Raw genomic sequence first — 18,692 nt, forward strand, 5'->3', positions numbered from 1 at the left:
CCTGTGACATTAAATAGTTTCCCCATACTTCCTGACTAATTACATAGTTCTAAACCAATACACAGCTGAACCACAATTTATTAACCAATCCCCTATCTTGGAACACTGGGTTGTTTCCATTTCTTTCCATTAAATAAATTATGACAAAGATCCTTATATATAAAGTTCTGTTTGCAACATTAGGTATTTTCTTAATGCAAAATCTTAGAAGTAGATTTCTTGGGTCAAATGTTTTGAGTACTTTCAAAATTTTTATTTACATTACCAGACTACCTTCCAGAAAAGCTGCAGTAATTTACTTTCCCATTAGCAGTGAGTGAGACTGCCCAGCAATGGACTGTTTAAAGTTTTGGCAACTTGGTAAGTAAGGGAAAATCGAACCAATATTTCTTTCTTTTTCTTATCAGCAAGGTTGAATATATATTCATTTTAGTAACCATTTTTATTTCCCCTTTTATGATACTATCATCATTGTCAACATTGTTATATTAATCTCTACTTGTGGGCTAAAAGTAGGTGCTCAAAATATTTATTAGTTGAAAGAAAACAGAACATACTTTTAAGGCAGAATTTGAGTGTTTTTCAGTCAAGTCTTAGCAATACTTTTTAAACTTCTGCTCCACAACATTCAAGGACATGGTAAGAAATATTTTAAATATGTTAATAATCCCAGCATATTTAACTGACGAGAGATGATTATGAATTTCCCAAGACTAACATCTAAATAAGGCATCTTTCTCTACCATTTCGGTGAGATGAGAGTTACTGTTTCTGTACAATAAATGTGTAGTCTCACTGAGAAACATTTAAGTGATTTGCTTTTCACATATACAACTTACTTCAACATTTCAGAAAGAATCTGAGTATACATGTGGAAGCAAATCCTACAAGGTGGCTCCTTCAAATGGCATTACTAGGCTAGCATAAATATTCATACTTACATGGGTCTGGGGCAACTAAAACTTGAATGGAGGTAAGCTAAAAGTTACTTTGTAGATTTAAATCCATTTTGCAGAGTAAGCTATAACCTGTATATTATGCATTTGATTCTGAATTATTTTTCTTGCTTGGATTAGCTCAGAGGTTGACATAATATTTACCTATTTAAAATATGAAACTGAATAAGTTTTTCTATCAGCTATATGTTCTGCATGGTTGAAAAATCTACCCTTTTCTTACTTGATAAAGAAGAAAGGGGATAATAAAAGATAAAGACCACTGAAAAGACTACTCAAGCACTAAAATAAAACAAGCTATACAAATATGGGTTTCAAGTGCATTTGCACATTTCCACATTTCCAAAACTCTCTTCCAAACTGTTTAAGATTCTGACTTGCAGGAAAGTCTGCTTCCAAAAGGACAGTATATATTGATGTGATGAGGAAGGTATTCTTAATATGTAACTTTTAGCCAAGTTGCTATCTATTCTCTAAAAAGTCTTTAAGATAGATTATTTCACTGATACTATTAAATGGATCGCTTCAATATATGTGAGTTCACCATTATTCTTGAAAACCACAGATAACCGAAATAACTGATTTCAGCCAATAGATTACACCTTCCCCAAATTCAGCCTCTAAGGAGTATTATTAGACAAAGTTTGAAAGCTGAGCCATCTGAATTTTCTGCCCCTAATTTGGCTCAAAGGCTAGGAGGTAGATGATAAGTGTAAAAAGCAGCCAGGGAACCAAGTGCAAGAAAAATATAGAACCAAATGAGAATGGTGATAACAATGATAAAAACAAGTTATATTTGTTGGGCATTTCCTATGAGGCAGGATCTGCTCTAAGGGTTGCACATATCTGAATTCACTAAATTCTTACAACAACCCTACAAGGTAGGTCTCATTATTGGCCCCATTTTACCACTGAGGAATCAATGGCACAGAGAGGTTTGGTAACTTGCCCAAGTTGACATGACTAATCAAGGTATGGAAATATAATTCAAACCTATATCTTGTAGCTTTAGAACCAAGGACTATAACCTTTACAGAATTCTGCCTCTCCTGCTACATAGTTGGTAAGGTGCAGGTCACTGTTTTTAGAACTTGGAAAGTAAAGAGCTTCCACATATTCTTTACTAACCTTTTCTCAAATTATTTTTCCACTATACCTTTTTAATACAGCTTTGATCACCTTTTAAAAATCAATGTTGTTTGTAGTGAAGTCAAGTAATACTCAACAAAGACTATATAAAATAGTGCAGCTGGCAGAGACTATTTTGCATTTTTGTATTTATATCAGTGACAATACATAATGCATAAAATAGTGCTCATGCTTTTAAGGGCTTTGAAATCTTGATGGGAAGACAAGATTACCCCAGCTAAAAGTTATTTTTCATTCTCTTTAAACCTAACAGCACTTTCCTCATTTGTTCACGTGGCATTTATCCCACATACCAGTGTCTTCCAAACTATGCTTCTTGAGGATGCAAATATCTTACTCAAACACTAAGTGCTGATAGAAACCTGATCTAAAATGAAAACATAATGGTATTTCATCAACTGTATTGGTCTTATTATCTCAGCAACATGGGATTTGGCTAATTATGACCCAGACAGAAACCTACAGCTCCTGGAAGGAGCAAATTTAGGAACTGAAGGCAGACAAGGAGCTGAACAGTAATGCCATTAGTGCTATTAAACAATGCTTCTGCAATTACTGACACTCATATTTTTATAGCACATCAAAAAAGTAAACACTATATTTTTTTTTTTTGAGATGGAGTTTTGCTCTTGTTGCCCAGGCTGGAGTGCAATAGCACGATCTTTATTCACTGCAACCTCTGCTTCCTGGGTTCAAGCAATTCTCCTGCCTCAGCCTCCCGAGTAGATGGGGTTACAGGTGCCTGCCACCACGCCCGACCTCAGGTGATCTGCCCACCTTGGCCTCCAAAAGTGCTGGAACACCATAATTTTTAAGACAAGTTTGAGCATGGTTGTCCAATACTGAGTGGTTAGCACAATTATACTAATTTCACCATGAACACATTGGACAATCACTAAATTTGAGAAACTATGATAAAGTCAATTTCAGTACATGCTTATAAGTTTGAAATTTTAAAAAGTTGTTGACATTACCCAGGAGATAATTTAGTGAGTTATGCAGTATAATCAATAATACATAAAACTCCAGTATATCATCTTGGACAAAAAGCACAAATCAGCTCATTTTATTGAAATAAGGATGCCTCGCCAGCTTCCAGGAGATACGTGCAAGAAAATTAAGGTGATCACTTGCCAATAACAGAGAGATAGAAACTGGAGGATGCATGACTTACTGCTAACTAATGGTGTCTGAGAGTAAAATTTGGTCCCAAAGGAATTCCAACATGTGAGATGGACCTTCAACCTGCAACATCACAGCTATTTTTCAAATGTATCAGCTTGCCCTAATTAGAGGTGGCTATTTCTGCTACTTTAGGGGCCCCTGTTAATAGGAACAATGATGACAAAAAAGTAAACAACAACAGATACGTGTCACTATGCCATCAATGTTTTGCCAATCATTACTGACCAGCTCCCAGGATTAAGCAAAGGCCAGTAACTTCATCACCAGTCCAAAATCAAGAAAAAATTCCCAAGAACTGTTTTTGATAAGAGCTATTACTGTAGACACATTGTCATGTAAGTATTACAACAATATTTATTCTATTATAACACGTGGTCAGTGGAAAAAAAGATGAATCTCTGCTATTCATTATATGAGTGGACACATCAAGTAAACAAACTCCTTTTAAATTATTTATTTCTTAAAAAGGCTACTAGAAGAGTGAAGAAAAAATAAAGGCATAAGTGCTTCTCTTCTGTCACTTATCAAACTTGAAGTAGAATGTAGGAAGGGCAAGATATAGTAGTTAAGGGGAAAACGTTTCTTATTTCTCTGACAATTGGATTTCTAGAGTTGAAGACTCTGTGTCATATTTTCTCAGGACTTTAAGACTTCATTTCCAGTCTGCGGACACCAGAGAAGAAGAAAGTAATGAAGCAGCAAAATTCTCCATCCTGTGTATGCAGCTTTTTCCTTCATTCAGAAGTTAATTATCTTTTTCCTTCTTGCTGGATCTCCTGCCCAAAATTATATATTGAGTATTTTATGTTTTTTTGTTTGAGATGGAGTCTTGCTCTGTCACCCACTGGAGTGCAGAGGCACAATCTTGGCTCACTGCAACCTCCGCCTGCTGGGTTCAAGTGATTCTCCTGCCTTAACCTCCCGAGTAGCTGAGATTACAGGCGCCCGCCCAGCTAATTATTTTTGTATTTTTAGTAGAGACGGGGTTTCACCATGTTGGCCAGGCTGGTCTCGAACTCCTGACCTTGTGATTCACCTGCCTGGGCCTCCCACAGCATGGCCCTCTCACTACTTGCTTTGTGGTTATTTCACTTTCCTATTAGCAGGTGGGCAAACCCATCAAAAGGAGATCCTTTTACAGAAAGGCTGCTAAGCTGGTGAAATCTGACCTTAATATTTTTTCAGACAAATATCATCTCTTCCGTGTCATATGACTTAGGACTTTGGGTAAAAATAAAAATGCCTGTTCAAAAAACCAAATTGTTCTTCCTATCAGCACTGTAGCGGTGCAAATCTCTGCGAAGGGAGACTTTCTGTTTGATCAGGAATACTTTTGTTCCCTTTGGCAAAGAATAAAAGTTGAGCTCTTGAACTTTTCACAATAGAATCAAATATGTATATCCTGCAACTGGTATCTAAACCACCCAGCTTTCACTTACAGACATCATGGGATATCTCTTCACTACAGGTGCATTTTAGAGACTCCCATTGTGAATTGACCTTAAGTGAAACAACTCAAAAACAAAAAGCCAAATACTGCATGTTCTCACTTACAAGTGGAAGCTAAATAATGTGTATATATGGACATACATTTTGGAAAAAATAGACACTGGAGATGTGGAAAGGTGGGAGGTAGGAGAAGTGTGGGGAATGAGGAATTACTTGTTGGATACAATGTACACAATTCAGGTGATGGCTACACTGAAAGCTCAGACTTCACCACTACGCAAAATATCCTTGTAACAAAACCGCACTTGTACCCCCTAAATTTATATAAATAAATAAACAAACCCTGATCCATCCCGTTTAAAAAGTGCTTCAGTTTTGTAAACTAATATGTTTGTATAACTGAGCTTAGAAAAAAAGACTACAAGTATATGTATCAATTAACTATGGTTATCCATACACATTGTGATTACTGCTCATTTTTGTTTCCCTTATACTTTTATGCACCTTTTGAATGTTTAACAATGAGCATCTATTTTAAAATCAGAAACAAATCATGTTAATAGAAAGCTTGCTTAGGGCATCTGATAGTTGACAATCCAGTCTAGTAGACGTGTTAAACATCTATTTAACACTTCCATGTTCTATCCTCCAATTTAGATCATTCAAAGGGAAAGTACCTGGAATGCATTTCCTTATGCTTATAGAAAGTCCTTTATTGAATTATAATATTTGCCTTCTTCCTTTACAGAGGGTCAGTAAAGAAACGCCAAACAGACAATTCTATTTTCTATGAAACCAAGGATACCCAGAATGTACCTTATTCAAACATCCCATGATCAATACTGCTTGAGTGGGTTAGAGGTGGGAATAATCTCTGTAGATGAAACTGTAAATTTTCTCTTGACAACAAACCCAAAGTTTCTCTTTTCATCCTTTTGGGAGGCATAAGCCAAATTTACATTATAAATGCTATAATCTACTAAACCAAATGTTAAAAACATCTATTATTTCTATTTTCTTCAGATGGCCTCTATTTTATTTCATCTTTAAAAACATTATCTTGCTCCTATTCTTTCATCTCTAATGTGTATCTAATCTTTCTAGAAGCGGACAGGCTACAAATCTTAAATGGATAAAATATTCTTTGCAATTACCTTGTGACAATATTAAACATCCATATGGTTTGCTCCAAGTGCACAAAACCAGGGCCTTTGTTTCCCTTGTTCCATCTCCCCAACCCCTATACTATTCTTTAGTTTTCAGTCCAGAAGTCAATAATTCTTTTCAATTTGTAAGTAGTGAATCTTTACTTCAAAGAACACGAATGACTCAACCAATACCACACGACAAACAATGGAAGACTGACCAGAAACCAGGTCTCTTGACTTTAAGCATAGTCCTCGTTCCATTAAACTATGAAAACATTCCAATCCTACTGAGAAGTCAGGGAACTATATGAAGCATAGACATAGAGGCACATACTTTTAACCTTCCTCACAATTTTCCTTTGATTTAGCTAATGTAGGTTCCTGAAAATTTTTTTAGTCCTTGTCTCAGTCTTTTAATTCCCAAATAGTATACTACCCCTCTTAGGAATTTGGGTTAGAAAATCTTCATTAATTTACTTGGGTCATCTCTTATGTATTAAGTGGCTGCCATGTATAAAGGACTGGGCTTCTATTCAAGACAATGAATTGACTTTCTCAAAGAATTCCAGGAGGCAGATAGGCATAGTGAACAGAACACTTAATTTGGAGACCCGGGTTTTGGTTCTAGCTATGGCTAGGCCTTTCTGCTTGTCCTTGTACAAAGTCACTTGACCTCATTGAGTTTGAAGTTTCTCACCTTAAAATTAAGGGGATAATATCTTTGACTTGTAAGAGAGTTGCTCTAATGGCAACCACTTACGAAAAACTTACTATGTGTCAGCCACTATGCAAAGCATTTGGTGTACACAATCTCGTTTCTTCTTCAAACAATGCTCATGCTCATTATGCTATTATTTCCCCCACTGTACTGATAAGAAAACTAAAGCTGGAGAGGTTAGGTAACATTCCCAAGGTACATAAGTAAGTCAAGGAGCTGGGGATTGGATCTAGGCTAACTACAGAGCCTCCATTACAAAACCTACTGCCCCCTCACCAAAATAAAAAAGAATTAAGAGTATACTTTGAAAAGCATTAAGCTATCTAATTTTAAGTATTCCTTTCTTCTACTTCCACTTAATTAAACTTCTAAGATGTGAACAGGTCCACTCATTTGCTTGTTCAACAATCACCTCAAATGTCCAAGGGAGAATCTGGAGCAGGAAAACTCACACCTTCCTGGCTGGCTCTCACAATAGACAGAGAAGTTCTAAGTGGGCTTCACATGTTTCAAACTTTCTAAGTATCTTCTTCCTTCCCTTCAATGTTTTGGTGGCTTGCCTTTCCTGAGAAGTCCAGAGGCCCAGTTTTAGCCAAATCTGAATGTTGGAAGCTTTTCTCTTGAGGAGAAAAATAAGTGACAATCTGGTTCCTTGAAGATCCAGTTAACTCACCTTGTAAAGCAGGAGTGGACTCCATGAAATACATGAACAATTTCTCTCTCCAGAACCTTTGCCAGACTTGGCACAGGCTGGTCTATTAGAAATACATAATTGAATATTCTTAACAACTCAATTCTTCAACCTCACTTTGATCAATAGTTCATTACCTAAGTTAGATCTGCCAAAGGGGCAAACTCTTCAGCCCATTTGTCCCATATTTGCATGAATATTATGCTGTGAATGTTACGCTCCTTTGAACTTCAAAAGAGTTTCCTGGCCTCATTGACTACAACTTTAACAACAGAGCATAATGGAGTTATACAGAAGGACCTTTTCCCAGCTAAAGACCTCAAACCTTGCTGATGCTGAACAGTAACAAACTTTTATGTAAGCAACAAATGGCTCATTCATCCATTGCAACGCACTATCAGTATTTTCGGGTTTCCTGAGCCTGTCTTGCCTCTTATAAGAGAAATTGAAACTATGGCTAATTAGCTACCAGCAAGTGGCAGCACCCACCTTCACCATTCCTTGTGATGAGCTTTCCACAAACAAAGCATTTTTTCCAGATTTCTGAATCAATCGAGTGAGCATCTTTGATCATAATGGCATCCCCCGTCATTCCACCCTGATGCCCCAAATAGGAGAGCAAACAGGCTACAAAGCCCAATTCTTGACCTAAAAGCTTATATTCTAACCAGCCCCTGCAAGATAAAAAACTTTGCCTTCTTTTGGTAAAATGGTGTCAGACAAGGAGAGACATGAAGAGTTTATGACCCATACCTACTCTTACCCATTTTCTGAAGTTTTTCCAGTTGCTTTCCTTTTTAATTTTAGAAAACCCCTCTATTTCTTCATCTACTCCCATACCAACTTCTCTCTAGAATTGCACAGTAAAAATATGGGAAATAAGATGTACTTTTACTTTAAAAAGAGCTTTTCTCCTGTTTTAAAAGTGAAACTTGCCAATTGTGGAAATTTTGGAATAGACAGAAGCATAAAAGTGAGCAAAAATAACATTCATAAACCTACCATCCGGAGATTTAAAAAAAATTAGTTCCCCATTGCATACCATACGGGAATATAAATTTCAGATGGAATAGAGAACTATGGGTAAAACATAAAATTATGGCAGCAGTAGAAGAAAATATAAAAATACAGGGTGAGAAAGACCTTCCTAGGAATAAGAAATCCAGAAGCCATACAGAAAATGAATGGCAGGTCTGACTACATAAAATTTTAAAACTTCTATATGGGAAAGATACAACTTAAAAATTAAAACAAGCGGCATATCAAAAATAATATTTAAAATATAAAAGGTTAATAAGTTTTTAACAAATAAATATCACAAGCAACCAAACTAAAAAATAGACAATACACTGAAGAAATAAAATTGAACTAATACATAATTGAAAAGATGCTGTAGAAACAGAAAAGTACCAAGAAAAACTGACAGATTATTTGTCCTATTAAAATGGCCCCGAAATATAAAGATTGATTATAATCTTGGTGAAGGAATTAGAAATGTACTTTCATACGTAGATGGTGGGAGCATAAATTAATACAACTTATATGAAGGGCAATTTGGCAGTACTTACCAAGATTAAAACTGAACATGCACTTCGACTGTTTCTCACAAATACTTGAATAAGTGCCTAAAGATGTTCATAAATGCCTTACTTTTAATAGCAAAAACCGGAAACAACCTCAGTATCTACAAATATAGACTAGTTAAACAACCCAGTGCAAACTTACGCAACTGCAAACTATGCAGGCATTAGAAAGAATACGGCACTATTATATTGCAATGTATTGACATGGAAGGATGTCCTACACACATTATTGAGCAAAAGCAAGTCACAGAAAAGTGTATATAATATCCTATTTTTGTAAAACAAAAACTTGTACAGACATGTATGTATAATTTTATAAAACAAAGAAAGTAGTTTGGAAGAACACACAGCAAACCACTAATAATGGTTATCCCAGGAGAGTGGAATGGGAGTTTAGGGATACATGTTCCATATGAAGCTCAGATGCTTTCATGTTGTTTTGCATAATAAGCATACACATTAATTTTATAATTTAAGAAACTTAAAAATAAGTTAACAAGCATTTCTCAGGGCCGCCAAATTTTCAATAAACAGTGTTTTTAATGGTAGCATTACATTACATTACCTGGATCATTTTTGTAACTATTTATCTATGAACTGACATTTCCACTGCTTCTAACTTCTCACTGTTAGAGCTGCAATATAAATCTCTGTGCATGCATATTGTGTGTGTTTGTGAATGTGCATGTATATATCAAGGCAACATACATAGGACATATGCTTTGAGGTTTTCCCTTTAGCAGAGATGATTTTGCATGTCTTCAGAACAGTTAGCTTGGGCGTGGACACAAATAATGATGCTCAGTGGCTCATTAAGGGAAGGACCATGACCTTAGCCTCATCATCTGACAATAAGCCTGAAACACTGGACCAGATCTGGTGCCCTAGGCCATCTGTTACATAATCAATTTGGCACCAATTGAATATCAAAAGGGCTTGGAACAAATTCATCTGCACAAGGAAATATTAGAAAGTAGTAGATTTGGGTTTGTAATTTTTTTTTAAGTCACATCTTTCTTTGTCTAAGTTTCATGGACAATATTATTCAATTCTTCATAAATATGAAAGGCTTTCCATAAGAGATGGTCTTCTGAGAGTTACAAGCTTTCCCCATGAGGTCATCATTAACAGGCTATAAGGGAAGTTTCTCTCTCAGACAGGAAGATTATTTTGTATAAATTTAAGGGGTACAAGTGCAGTTTTGTTACATGGATATATTGTTACATGGATATAAAGTCTGGACTTTTAGTGTAACCATCACCCAAATAATGTACATTGTACTTATTGAATAATTTTTCATCCCTAAGCCTAGCTAATTGTGAGCTGAGCTGACAATGCATGGATGCTTCTGTCACATCCACTTAAATCAAGGAGGGCTTCTAGAAGAGGAGGATTCTGAGATGAACCATATTCAAGCGGTAGAAGAAGGATGCAATTTGAGGGATACAAGAGTAAAGGCTGATCCAAGCTTCCTTGCTGAGATCATGCCCCACTAAACTTCCTTTTGTGTCCCAATCATACTAGATATCACCATAGACCGCTTATGCTCAAAAGCCTAATCAAAAACACTATTAAACACTACTTCTCCCAGGAAGAAGACGACATTTACTATGAAAATTGTAGTGGGACAGAAACACACTTAAGGATGGAATAGGCTTGGCACTGTTCTCCTTGTCAGCAAGCCTTCTGCTTGATCTATTTAACTTATGTGATAAAAGAGATAAAGGTTTAAGTGATGGGCTTCAGATGCTGCTTCAGTTCCTACCATGAATATTTTCACAGCTCCTTCTCATGAATAAGTTCAGTGGAGCAGAGAATGCCCCTCTTGGACCAATTCCACTTTGTGCTTCTTTTGATGCTGTCAAAAAGGAGAACTAGAGCTTAGGCTTTTCCTTCAAATTTAGAGCAAGTATCTACCTTAGAGGTGGCTGCAAGTGGCCCAAAGAAGGTAAGACCCACACTGTGCAAAGGCAGCAAGAACGGAGATGTCGACGGTAACTGATAAATCTCCTAAACGTGGCAGCAAGGAGGGTTAATTATCCCCCCGCCCCCACATCCTGCCACTCTCTGCTTTCTCCAATGTGTTAGCCCATTACACGGATCGCTGACTTTCTAGAAATATTCCCTGGCTTTGCAGGGATGTTCTTTTCAATAAATGGCATCCAATTTGCTAACGGTCCCTGGAATCTCAATTTCCTCAAAGGATTTTTCATCTGAGCCCAGTTCATAGGAAGGTTTCATCCTTCCTCATTTTTCAGCGTAAGGGAATAGGCAGAGACTGCTTTTCTTTTTCTTTTTCTTTTTCTTTTTTTTTCTGTGTCATTATTTTTCATAAACTGAAAGCCTTTGCTGAAGAGTCTGAAATTTGGGAAAATTCCAGCTCATCTGTCAGATATTTCTAGAGTTACGTAAAATGTAATGAGATTTGTATAGTTTACAACAGGAAAGAGAAAATAAGCTAATGTGTCATATGTTCTATGAGACAAAGACTACATGATAATCAGAAAAACAGCCCCAAATTTAGTTGGCCTGATTCAAAGCTCTCATTCTTTTATCAATTCATGCATAAACCAGTAACATTCACTTTCTTCTCTTAGAATAATGGCACGGCCACATTTGGGCTAAATCACAATTGCTACAGATTATAGCCACATTTTCAAAGACATTATAAAAAGTGTATTATTTTCCAAACGCAAGACACTTACGTTTTACTTGCTCTGTTTTGCCTCCTTCTAGGAAAAGAAAGAACAACAAGGAAAAGATGTATTTCATGCCTCCCATTTTCCACTTTTTACTCATTTCGGCCACTACAAAAGGTGACAGAACCTTCAAGCTGTTGGGAAGAAAGCAGAAAAAAGACTTAACACAGATCTGGAACTGATAGAGGTCACTGATGCTCAGGCTTCTAACCTGCTAGAAAAAATAATGCCAGAGAATTTACATAAGTGTAAGTATTGTTTGCCTGCACAAGATAAAGGACTTGCCTCTCCTGTCTTGCAAAGCTTGTGGGCGAAAATTCAAGTGAAAGAGGGTGCATTCCTATCCAAAGCTGAGGCTAAGTCCTTACAGGCAAGTCATAGGAAAATGAAAATAAATTTTGAAATCTTCCTTTCTAAGGGAATTAAAGTTGATTTCTCAAGAAATTTTTTTGGGAGAAAAGGGAAACTTTAGTTTGCAAAAGCGGTTATTTTAGCAAACAAGGTAAAAAAGTAACAGGCATGAGACCAAGCAATTTCTGAAATGAAAGTTAACTAATCTTAGCTTCAAGACTACTTTTACCATTAATCCTTTAGGAATGAAGTACAAATTGATCAGTTTCTTGTCTGTCCTCTATGAGATCTACAAGGATCTTTGGTTTGGCAGCTAATGTTGGAAAAGATAGATGTAATTAGCAAATGGATGCAATTAAACACCTGAAAAGTTTCATTGCTTAAAATGTTTCAGACATATTCCTCCCCCATGAAGTCCATCGTAAAATGGAGATTTCAAATGGGCCATTTTTGGGGGAAATTGGGCAAATTAAATAGATAATTTGTTTACCTTGCACCACCATGCAAAAAACCACTAAAACAACTACAGTTCTTCAAAACATGAGATTGACATTCCCAGTATAAGGAGTAGAAATCTTAAACCTTTTCAACCTTGGAACACAGAAAGTTTGCAGTAGCTCATATCTAGTCATGGGTCATTTCCACAGACTTTAGAGTTTGCAAAATTCTTCCAATGGGTGATCTGAAAATATTGAAATGTTCTAAAAACACCAGATTCAATCTGAATGGGAAATGAACTCATTGATCTTTCCAGAGAGTCCAAACTAAATATTGCACATAAAGAACTTGAAGGAACGCAAAACGATCATTTTGGAGAGCTGAATATGTTTGGGCTCTGAAGTAGGTGCACAGCTCCTATTTAAATGCTATGAAGTTGCCTGGGTCATTCAAAATCCACGGTTTCAAATCATGAGTGCATAACCAAGGAAGAACTGATGATAGAGTAATTTGTGCTATCAGGCAAAATTTGCAGCACTGTCTGCCTTCTTTCTTTACCTCCTCCCTGCTCCTTAAAGAACCAAATTCTCTTAGGACATGTTCCTACCCATCCAAAGTCCTGAGTTCTGATGTCTTGGTCCCCTCTGTGAGTTTGTGGCCCACTTTCAATCACTCAGAATGTCACTGTCCCTTGAGGGCTACCACGTTTCTTTGAAACAAAACATTTTCATTAACAATTTAACACAGCTACCCACCTCAGTGAGGTTCTTCCTGAGCCTACTCTAATAAGTTTATTCCCCAAGCCTCTGAAAGAGAAAGATTTTTAACCACTTTGGATTTCAGTGGGTGTTTCTGAAACCACGGTTTTAGGGTCTCCCCATGCAAGAATCAACAGGGCTGCTTTTCTTGTACAATGGTTGGGCGATTCGGTGAACAGTAGCATTGCTTCCTAACTCAAGTTGGCAAGAAAGCAGCTCATAGATTTTTTTGCCTTTCTTAGGTCCCAACTAATGTTATAAGCAAATAAAAAAGTTGGTAACTAGAGAGCAATTAATCTCTTTTGGCGTTCCTGTCATCTGTGTGGCCTCCCAGGCTGTGATGGAGAACATCAGAAAATGAATCGCTTTATAAATATTCACTTTTGATTTACAAGATCCTGAAGTCCTGCCTTTGTATTCTGTGCAGAAATATGAACCAAGAAGAGTTCCCTCCCCAGATCTCCTCACTGTTCAATTTCTCTTTATCTCTTCAGCTTTTTCTTTTGGGGAAGGGGGTGGTTCAAAACATGTGTTGGGACTGCAGCAGTAAACAGAAGCAAGTACTGCTCAGCAAACTTAGCCGACTCTTATTCTTGCAAAGAGCCAAACTGTCCTTAATTTTTCAAATTATACTTTGACCCAGTTAACTGGAGTTATTTCTGCATTAACTCTCTGTCTGCTTCACACAGGCTGTTGTGCCATTGAACTCGCACTGGCTCTTTTACAGGTTACTTAGACATATAGCCATTGACATGTTTCAGGGGATCCAGGACCCAACAAGAAAGCAACAACAACAAAAAAAAACCAAAACCCTGCAACTAACACTGGTAGTGGAGGTGGGATGGGAGAATTCCTGTGTTTTACAAGATAAAGAAATGTATCAAGTACCAAAAGAAAGGTATTTATTAAGGTGCTTCCATGAAACAAGCATTCACATTGTTCATTTGCGTTAAGCAAAGGGATCAACTGCTCCTCGCCCAGTTGTGACTGCAAGGCAATCTGGGCCATCAAGTGTCAGGAGCCCACTTTCAGAACAGGTCTCCTGGGTAGAACAGAAGCAAAGAGACATACCCACAGGAACGATAAGGGATGAACACATGTCAGCCAGTTCTTCACGCCCCACAGTGTCTCTTTAATCCTCCCGAGAGGCTTGACTGACCTTGTAATCTCACATTGACTCTCATCTGTGGGACAGCCCCTAGGGTAGCAATTTTCTTTCCGACAAACAATAAGAAAGACACTGGAGTCTCAGGCCCTTGTCCATCAGCTGAAATCCTCTCCCCACTCTACCACCCAGCAAGAAAAGTTCGGTTAACTGGTGGTGTGTTGCCACTGAAAATGGCAGTTTTAACCCAGGGTATCTCTTGTTGGAGGAAATGCCTTCATTGCTGCTTATGACTGCCAAACAATGCCTCGCATTTGGCTTGCAAAACACCTTTCTATCATTTCATTTCAGTCCACACAACTTCACCTTCAAAATGGGCACTGGGGGGACACAGAGAACTCAAATATCTTTAGTGGCAGGGCTGGGAGGGACTGGAAAGCAGCCTTTCCGGGCCCTATGCTCTGGCAATATACCACGTTGCTTTCAGAGCCTAGTGTCTCAAATTCTGACCCCCGTAGTCAGGGCCAAAAAATGAGGCAGATGGCCAGAGCACAGGATAGGGAGCCTTTCGCCCATCTACTCTGTTACATTAACTTTACCACATATTCATCAGCAAAATGAGAAAACAGGCTCAGGAACAGGCAGTGATTAAAGGGACTGCAGAGCCCCTTGGGTAGCTCAGGGTGGAGTACCCAAGTGACCTCTCAAAGCGTCAGAGCAGAGAGAAATGCAGGCCGAGTGGGGAGGGACGAGCTGTGAGTTCGAATTCAGAGACCCCCAACTTGCTTTGGTCAGAAGCCTTGGGCCCCACCTCCATCCAGGTTGGTAGCTGCTGGACCATAGAACCGGCTGGGGTGGCAGGGGAATTTGGGGCACCCTGGGGAAACTTCCAGGGACGGCTCCGGCTAAGAGAAGGCAACCCACCTGTGCAAAGGCTGGAAAAGGTGAGGGAAGCGGGCGCCGGGCACTGCTCACTAACCTGGGCACTGGCCTCCTCCGTCTGCCACGCGTGCACGCGCTCCGAGCTCCCCGGGGCGCTCTCGTCCGAGGTCTGGGGCTCGCAGGTTGTGGCGAGAGCTAGAGTGCGCGCGAGGGGGGAGGGGGAACTCAAAAGTGGGTGGGAGGAAAAACATCACCGCCCTCACACCACGAGGGAGCAGCGGCTTGCTTGGCTCCCGGGGGCAGAGCCAAGGCGCGGGCGCCGCGGCCCGGGGCCACCTGCCCGCCCGCCCGCCCGCTCGCTCCCCACTTGGCCCAAGAAGCCGGCCACTCGGCGCTGGCGGGAAGTCCGCAAGCACGCAGCCGCTGCAAGCACGCACCCTTTCTCCGCCCCGGCACAATGGCTTTATTTCTGCTCCCCCGGCCCGAAAGTTTAAAAATCGTTAGAAAGTGTGAGACTCAGCCGGCTACTTTCCCATCACACACCGCCCCCACTGCAGCCCCCCCTCCTTTGGCTAGGAGAGCGTTGGGGTCTTAAAGGGACCGCACAGCTCCTCCGGTCCCTCCTCCCACTCTGCACTGGATGCACCTAGGAGCTCCCCACCACTCGCGCACGCCCTGAAGATACCGACTACCCTCGGACTCCCCTGCCTGGAAGCCCACACCCGCTCTCCTCTGGCACCAAGGCCTTTCCGAGGTGTTCACCTGGTCTGGTCCTGAGCTGGTGTCCTGGACTCAGAATGAACTGGCCTCGCAAATCATGCCCTAGCATGCTGCTTATCATTTCAGGGGGTTTCCCAGATCCACACTGTGGCTAGTAGAGTGACAAAGCTTTGGTTTGGTGTCCTTAAAGGCGGAGTGGAGATGGGTGTGTGTAGGGTCAGGGATTAGAAATCCGCTTTCCCTTACCAACTGGGCTCCCAAGCCTCATGGAAAGGGGCTCTTCTAACTGTTAAGTGTCTTGAAGAAAACATGGTGCCACCCACCATACCCACTATTTTTTTTGGTAAGTCCCTAAGCTTCTAAGTTGGGCCAAGAGCTCAACTTTGAAATCACAGTAGCATTGCTGATGCCTTGGTGGGCCTGCCTACTCCAAATTTGTGTTTATTCAACAAGTGATAGTTGCAAAGAATTGTCAGAAACTTCTAAGGTCCAGGAAAGTGCTGCCTTGACAGACTATATTTTAAGCCCCTAAATCTGGAGAAGAAACGCAGGGCTTTTTTCTATATGAACTAGATAAATATTGATATTCCTAACATCTGTATAGTACTTTATGGCTTACGGAGTGTTTTCACATACATCAACATTACTTTTTACTCTCAAAACCAACCGAACTACCTGAGGTCTCAAGTGTTAAGAGTTGGTGGGGAACTTCTGAACCATTCAGCTTAACCTCATCATTTCACAGAAGAGGAAACTAAATTGGGGGAAGAGGATGATGTGTCTCAGGTCACACAGCTAGTAAATGACAAATTTGAGATTCCAATCCAGATTCCCTGACTTTCAACCCACTACTCTCTGGTTGTTATCTCCAGTCTGTAGATGAGGAAATTGATGCTCAGAGAAATTGTGGCTTGCCAAAACAAACAAACAAACAAAAAAACCAAAACACTTATCAGGAACAGAGAACAAAGAAAAATTAAAACAAGAATAATTGTCCCTGGATGTTACCTCCTTTTTCTTTTTCAGAAGTGTTAATAGTATCCAACTAGCCCCTGCATTGCTGGAGATGTTTATTTCACTGTTAACAAAGGAAAGGGGGCCCTTACTGCAATGTTGCCTTCAGGGCCCAAAATGTCTTCCTCCGTCCTGCTGCCTGGGTAGCCATACACTGCCACATGCATTCAATTTGTGCTGTAGTATATCGGTTTGAATTTGCTGATTTGTTGCCTTACAACTGTTCTCATGCTGTTTAATGCAGTGATGTTTTGTCTTACTAGATTGTGAGTTCTTCAAGGGCAAGGACTGGTTGTTCAATTTCCCTTGTGCGTGCATTACCCAACTCCCATCATTACTTCCAACATGCTTACAGAGTATTCTGGAAAATGAGTTTCAAGGGATAGTCTGAGACAAACATAAATTCTGGCATTTAAAATAAATAGACTCACTGGGATTTAAAAGTTCGTCTGTTTGGCTACAACCACTCACTCCCCTTGTTTGGTGTAGAATTCTAATTACTGCATAACAAACCATCCCAAAACCTAGTGGCTTAAAGCAAGCAGTTATTCTCAATTGGTTCTATTGAGTTGATTCTATTGAACTTGCTTAGGATCTCTTATGCAGTTGCAGACAACTGTATATGGAGCTGCTGGAATTCTCTGAAAGGCTTTCCATTAGTGTAAATGTTAGTCATCCTGGTATTTTGTATTAGTTCCAATCTTGATTTCTGAATTGGGAACTCCCATTTGGGTGGGTCCTAATCTAGAATCCTACCAGGTCTTATAGAAACTTAAGTGATGATTACCTTCATGCCTTATTTTCTCTACTTATTAAATAGGGATGAGAGCACAATATCATACTCATTTTTTAAAAAGTTTTATTTTAAGATAATGGTAGATTTACATGCAGTTGTAAGAAATAAGTCAAAGAGATCTCAAATATTCTTCACCCAGTTTTCCCCAATGATAACATCATTCATAAATATGGTATACAACCAGGACACTGACATTGATACAATCCATTTATCTTACTCTGATTTCACCAGTTTTATATCCAGTCATTTGCCTATGTATATAATTCTATGCAATTTTATCACATGTGTACATTCATGTGACCACCACCACAGTAAAAATATAGAACAGTGCCATTACCACAAAGATACCCTGTATTGCACTTTAATAGTCACACCCATCTTTTCCCTTCCTCCGCTCCCTACTCCCTGTCAACTACTCAACTAAATTGTTCTACGTCTCTATAATTTTGTCATTTAAGAATGTTACATGGAATCATATGGTATGTAACCTTTTGAGATTGTCTCTTCTCTCTTCTCTCACCGCCCTGATATAATTCTCTGGAGACCCATTCAGGTTGTTCCTAGTATCAATAGTTTGTTCCTTTTCATTGCTGAGTGATATTCCACGGTAGGAATATATCACAATTTGTTTAAACCATTAATCTATTGGAGGGTTGATTCTAGATTTTGGTTGCTACTGCTGTGAACATTGTCTACAGGTATTTGCATAAACATAAGTTTTCATTTCTCTGGGATAAATACCCAACAATATAGTTCCTGGGTTGTATGGTAAATGCATGTTTAGTTTTGCAAGGACTATCATACTGTTTTTAGAGCAACTGTACTATTTTATATTCCCACCAGAAATGTGTGAGAGATCCAGTTTCTCTGCATTCTTGCCAGCATTTTTTATTGTCATTATTTTTTATTTTAGCCATTCTGGTAGGTATATAGTGATATCTCATTGTGGTTTTAACTTGCATTTCCCTAATACCTAATGATATCTACCATCTTTTCATTGTTTATTTGACACCTGTATATCTTATTCACAAATATTTTATCCCAGTCTGT

At 39.0% G+C, this 18,692-nt stretch overlaps 1 protein-coding gene across 4 annotated transcripts in view; it reads right to left on the bottom strand.

Moving 5' to 3' along the window:
• Positions 1 to 15,613, bottom strand: part of CHRDL1 (chordin like 1) — a 122,246-nt gene extending 106,633 nt beyond the window's left edge. For 3 of the 4 annotated variants that reach the window (XM_025373279.1, XM_025373278.1, XM_025373276.1), the window contains exons 1-2: positions 15,210 to 15,613; positions 11,585 to 11,712 (exon numbers count right to left, since the gene is read on the bottom strand). In XM_025373279.1, the coding sequence (XP_025229064.1) occupies positions 11,585 to 11,678 (94 nt within the window). In that variant the 5' untranslated portion in view covers positions 11,679 to 11,712; positions 15,210 to 15,613. Of the gene's footprint in view, positions 1 to 11,584; positions 11,713 to 15,154 lie in introns of all 4 variants that reach the window. The other variant, XM_025373277.1, reaches the window with a different exon arrangement.
• Between the last annotated feature and the right edge of the window lie 3,079 nt (positions 15,614 to 18,692).

The sequence above is a fragment of the Theropithecus gelada genome, chromosome X (genome assembly GCF_003255815.1).
Source record: "Theropithecus gelada isolate Dixy chromosome X, Tgel_1.0, whole genome shotgun sequence".
Classification (NCBI taxonomy): domain Eukaryota; kingdom Metazoa; phylum Chordata; class Mammalia; order Primates; family Cercopithecidae; genus Theropithecus; species Theropithecus gelada.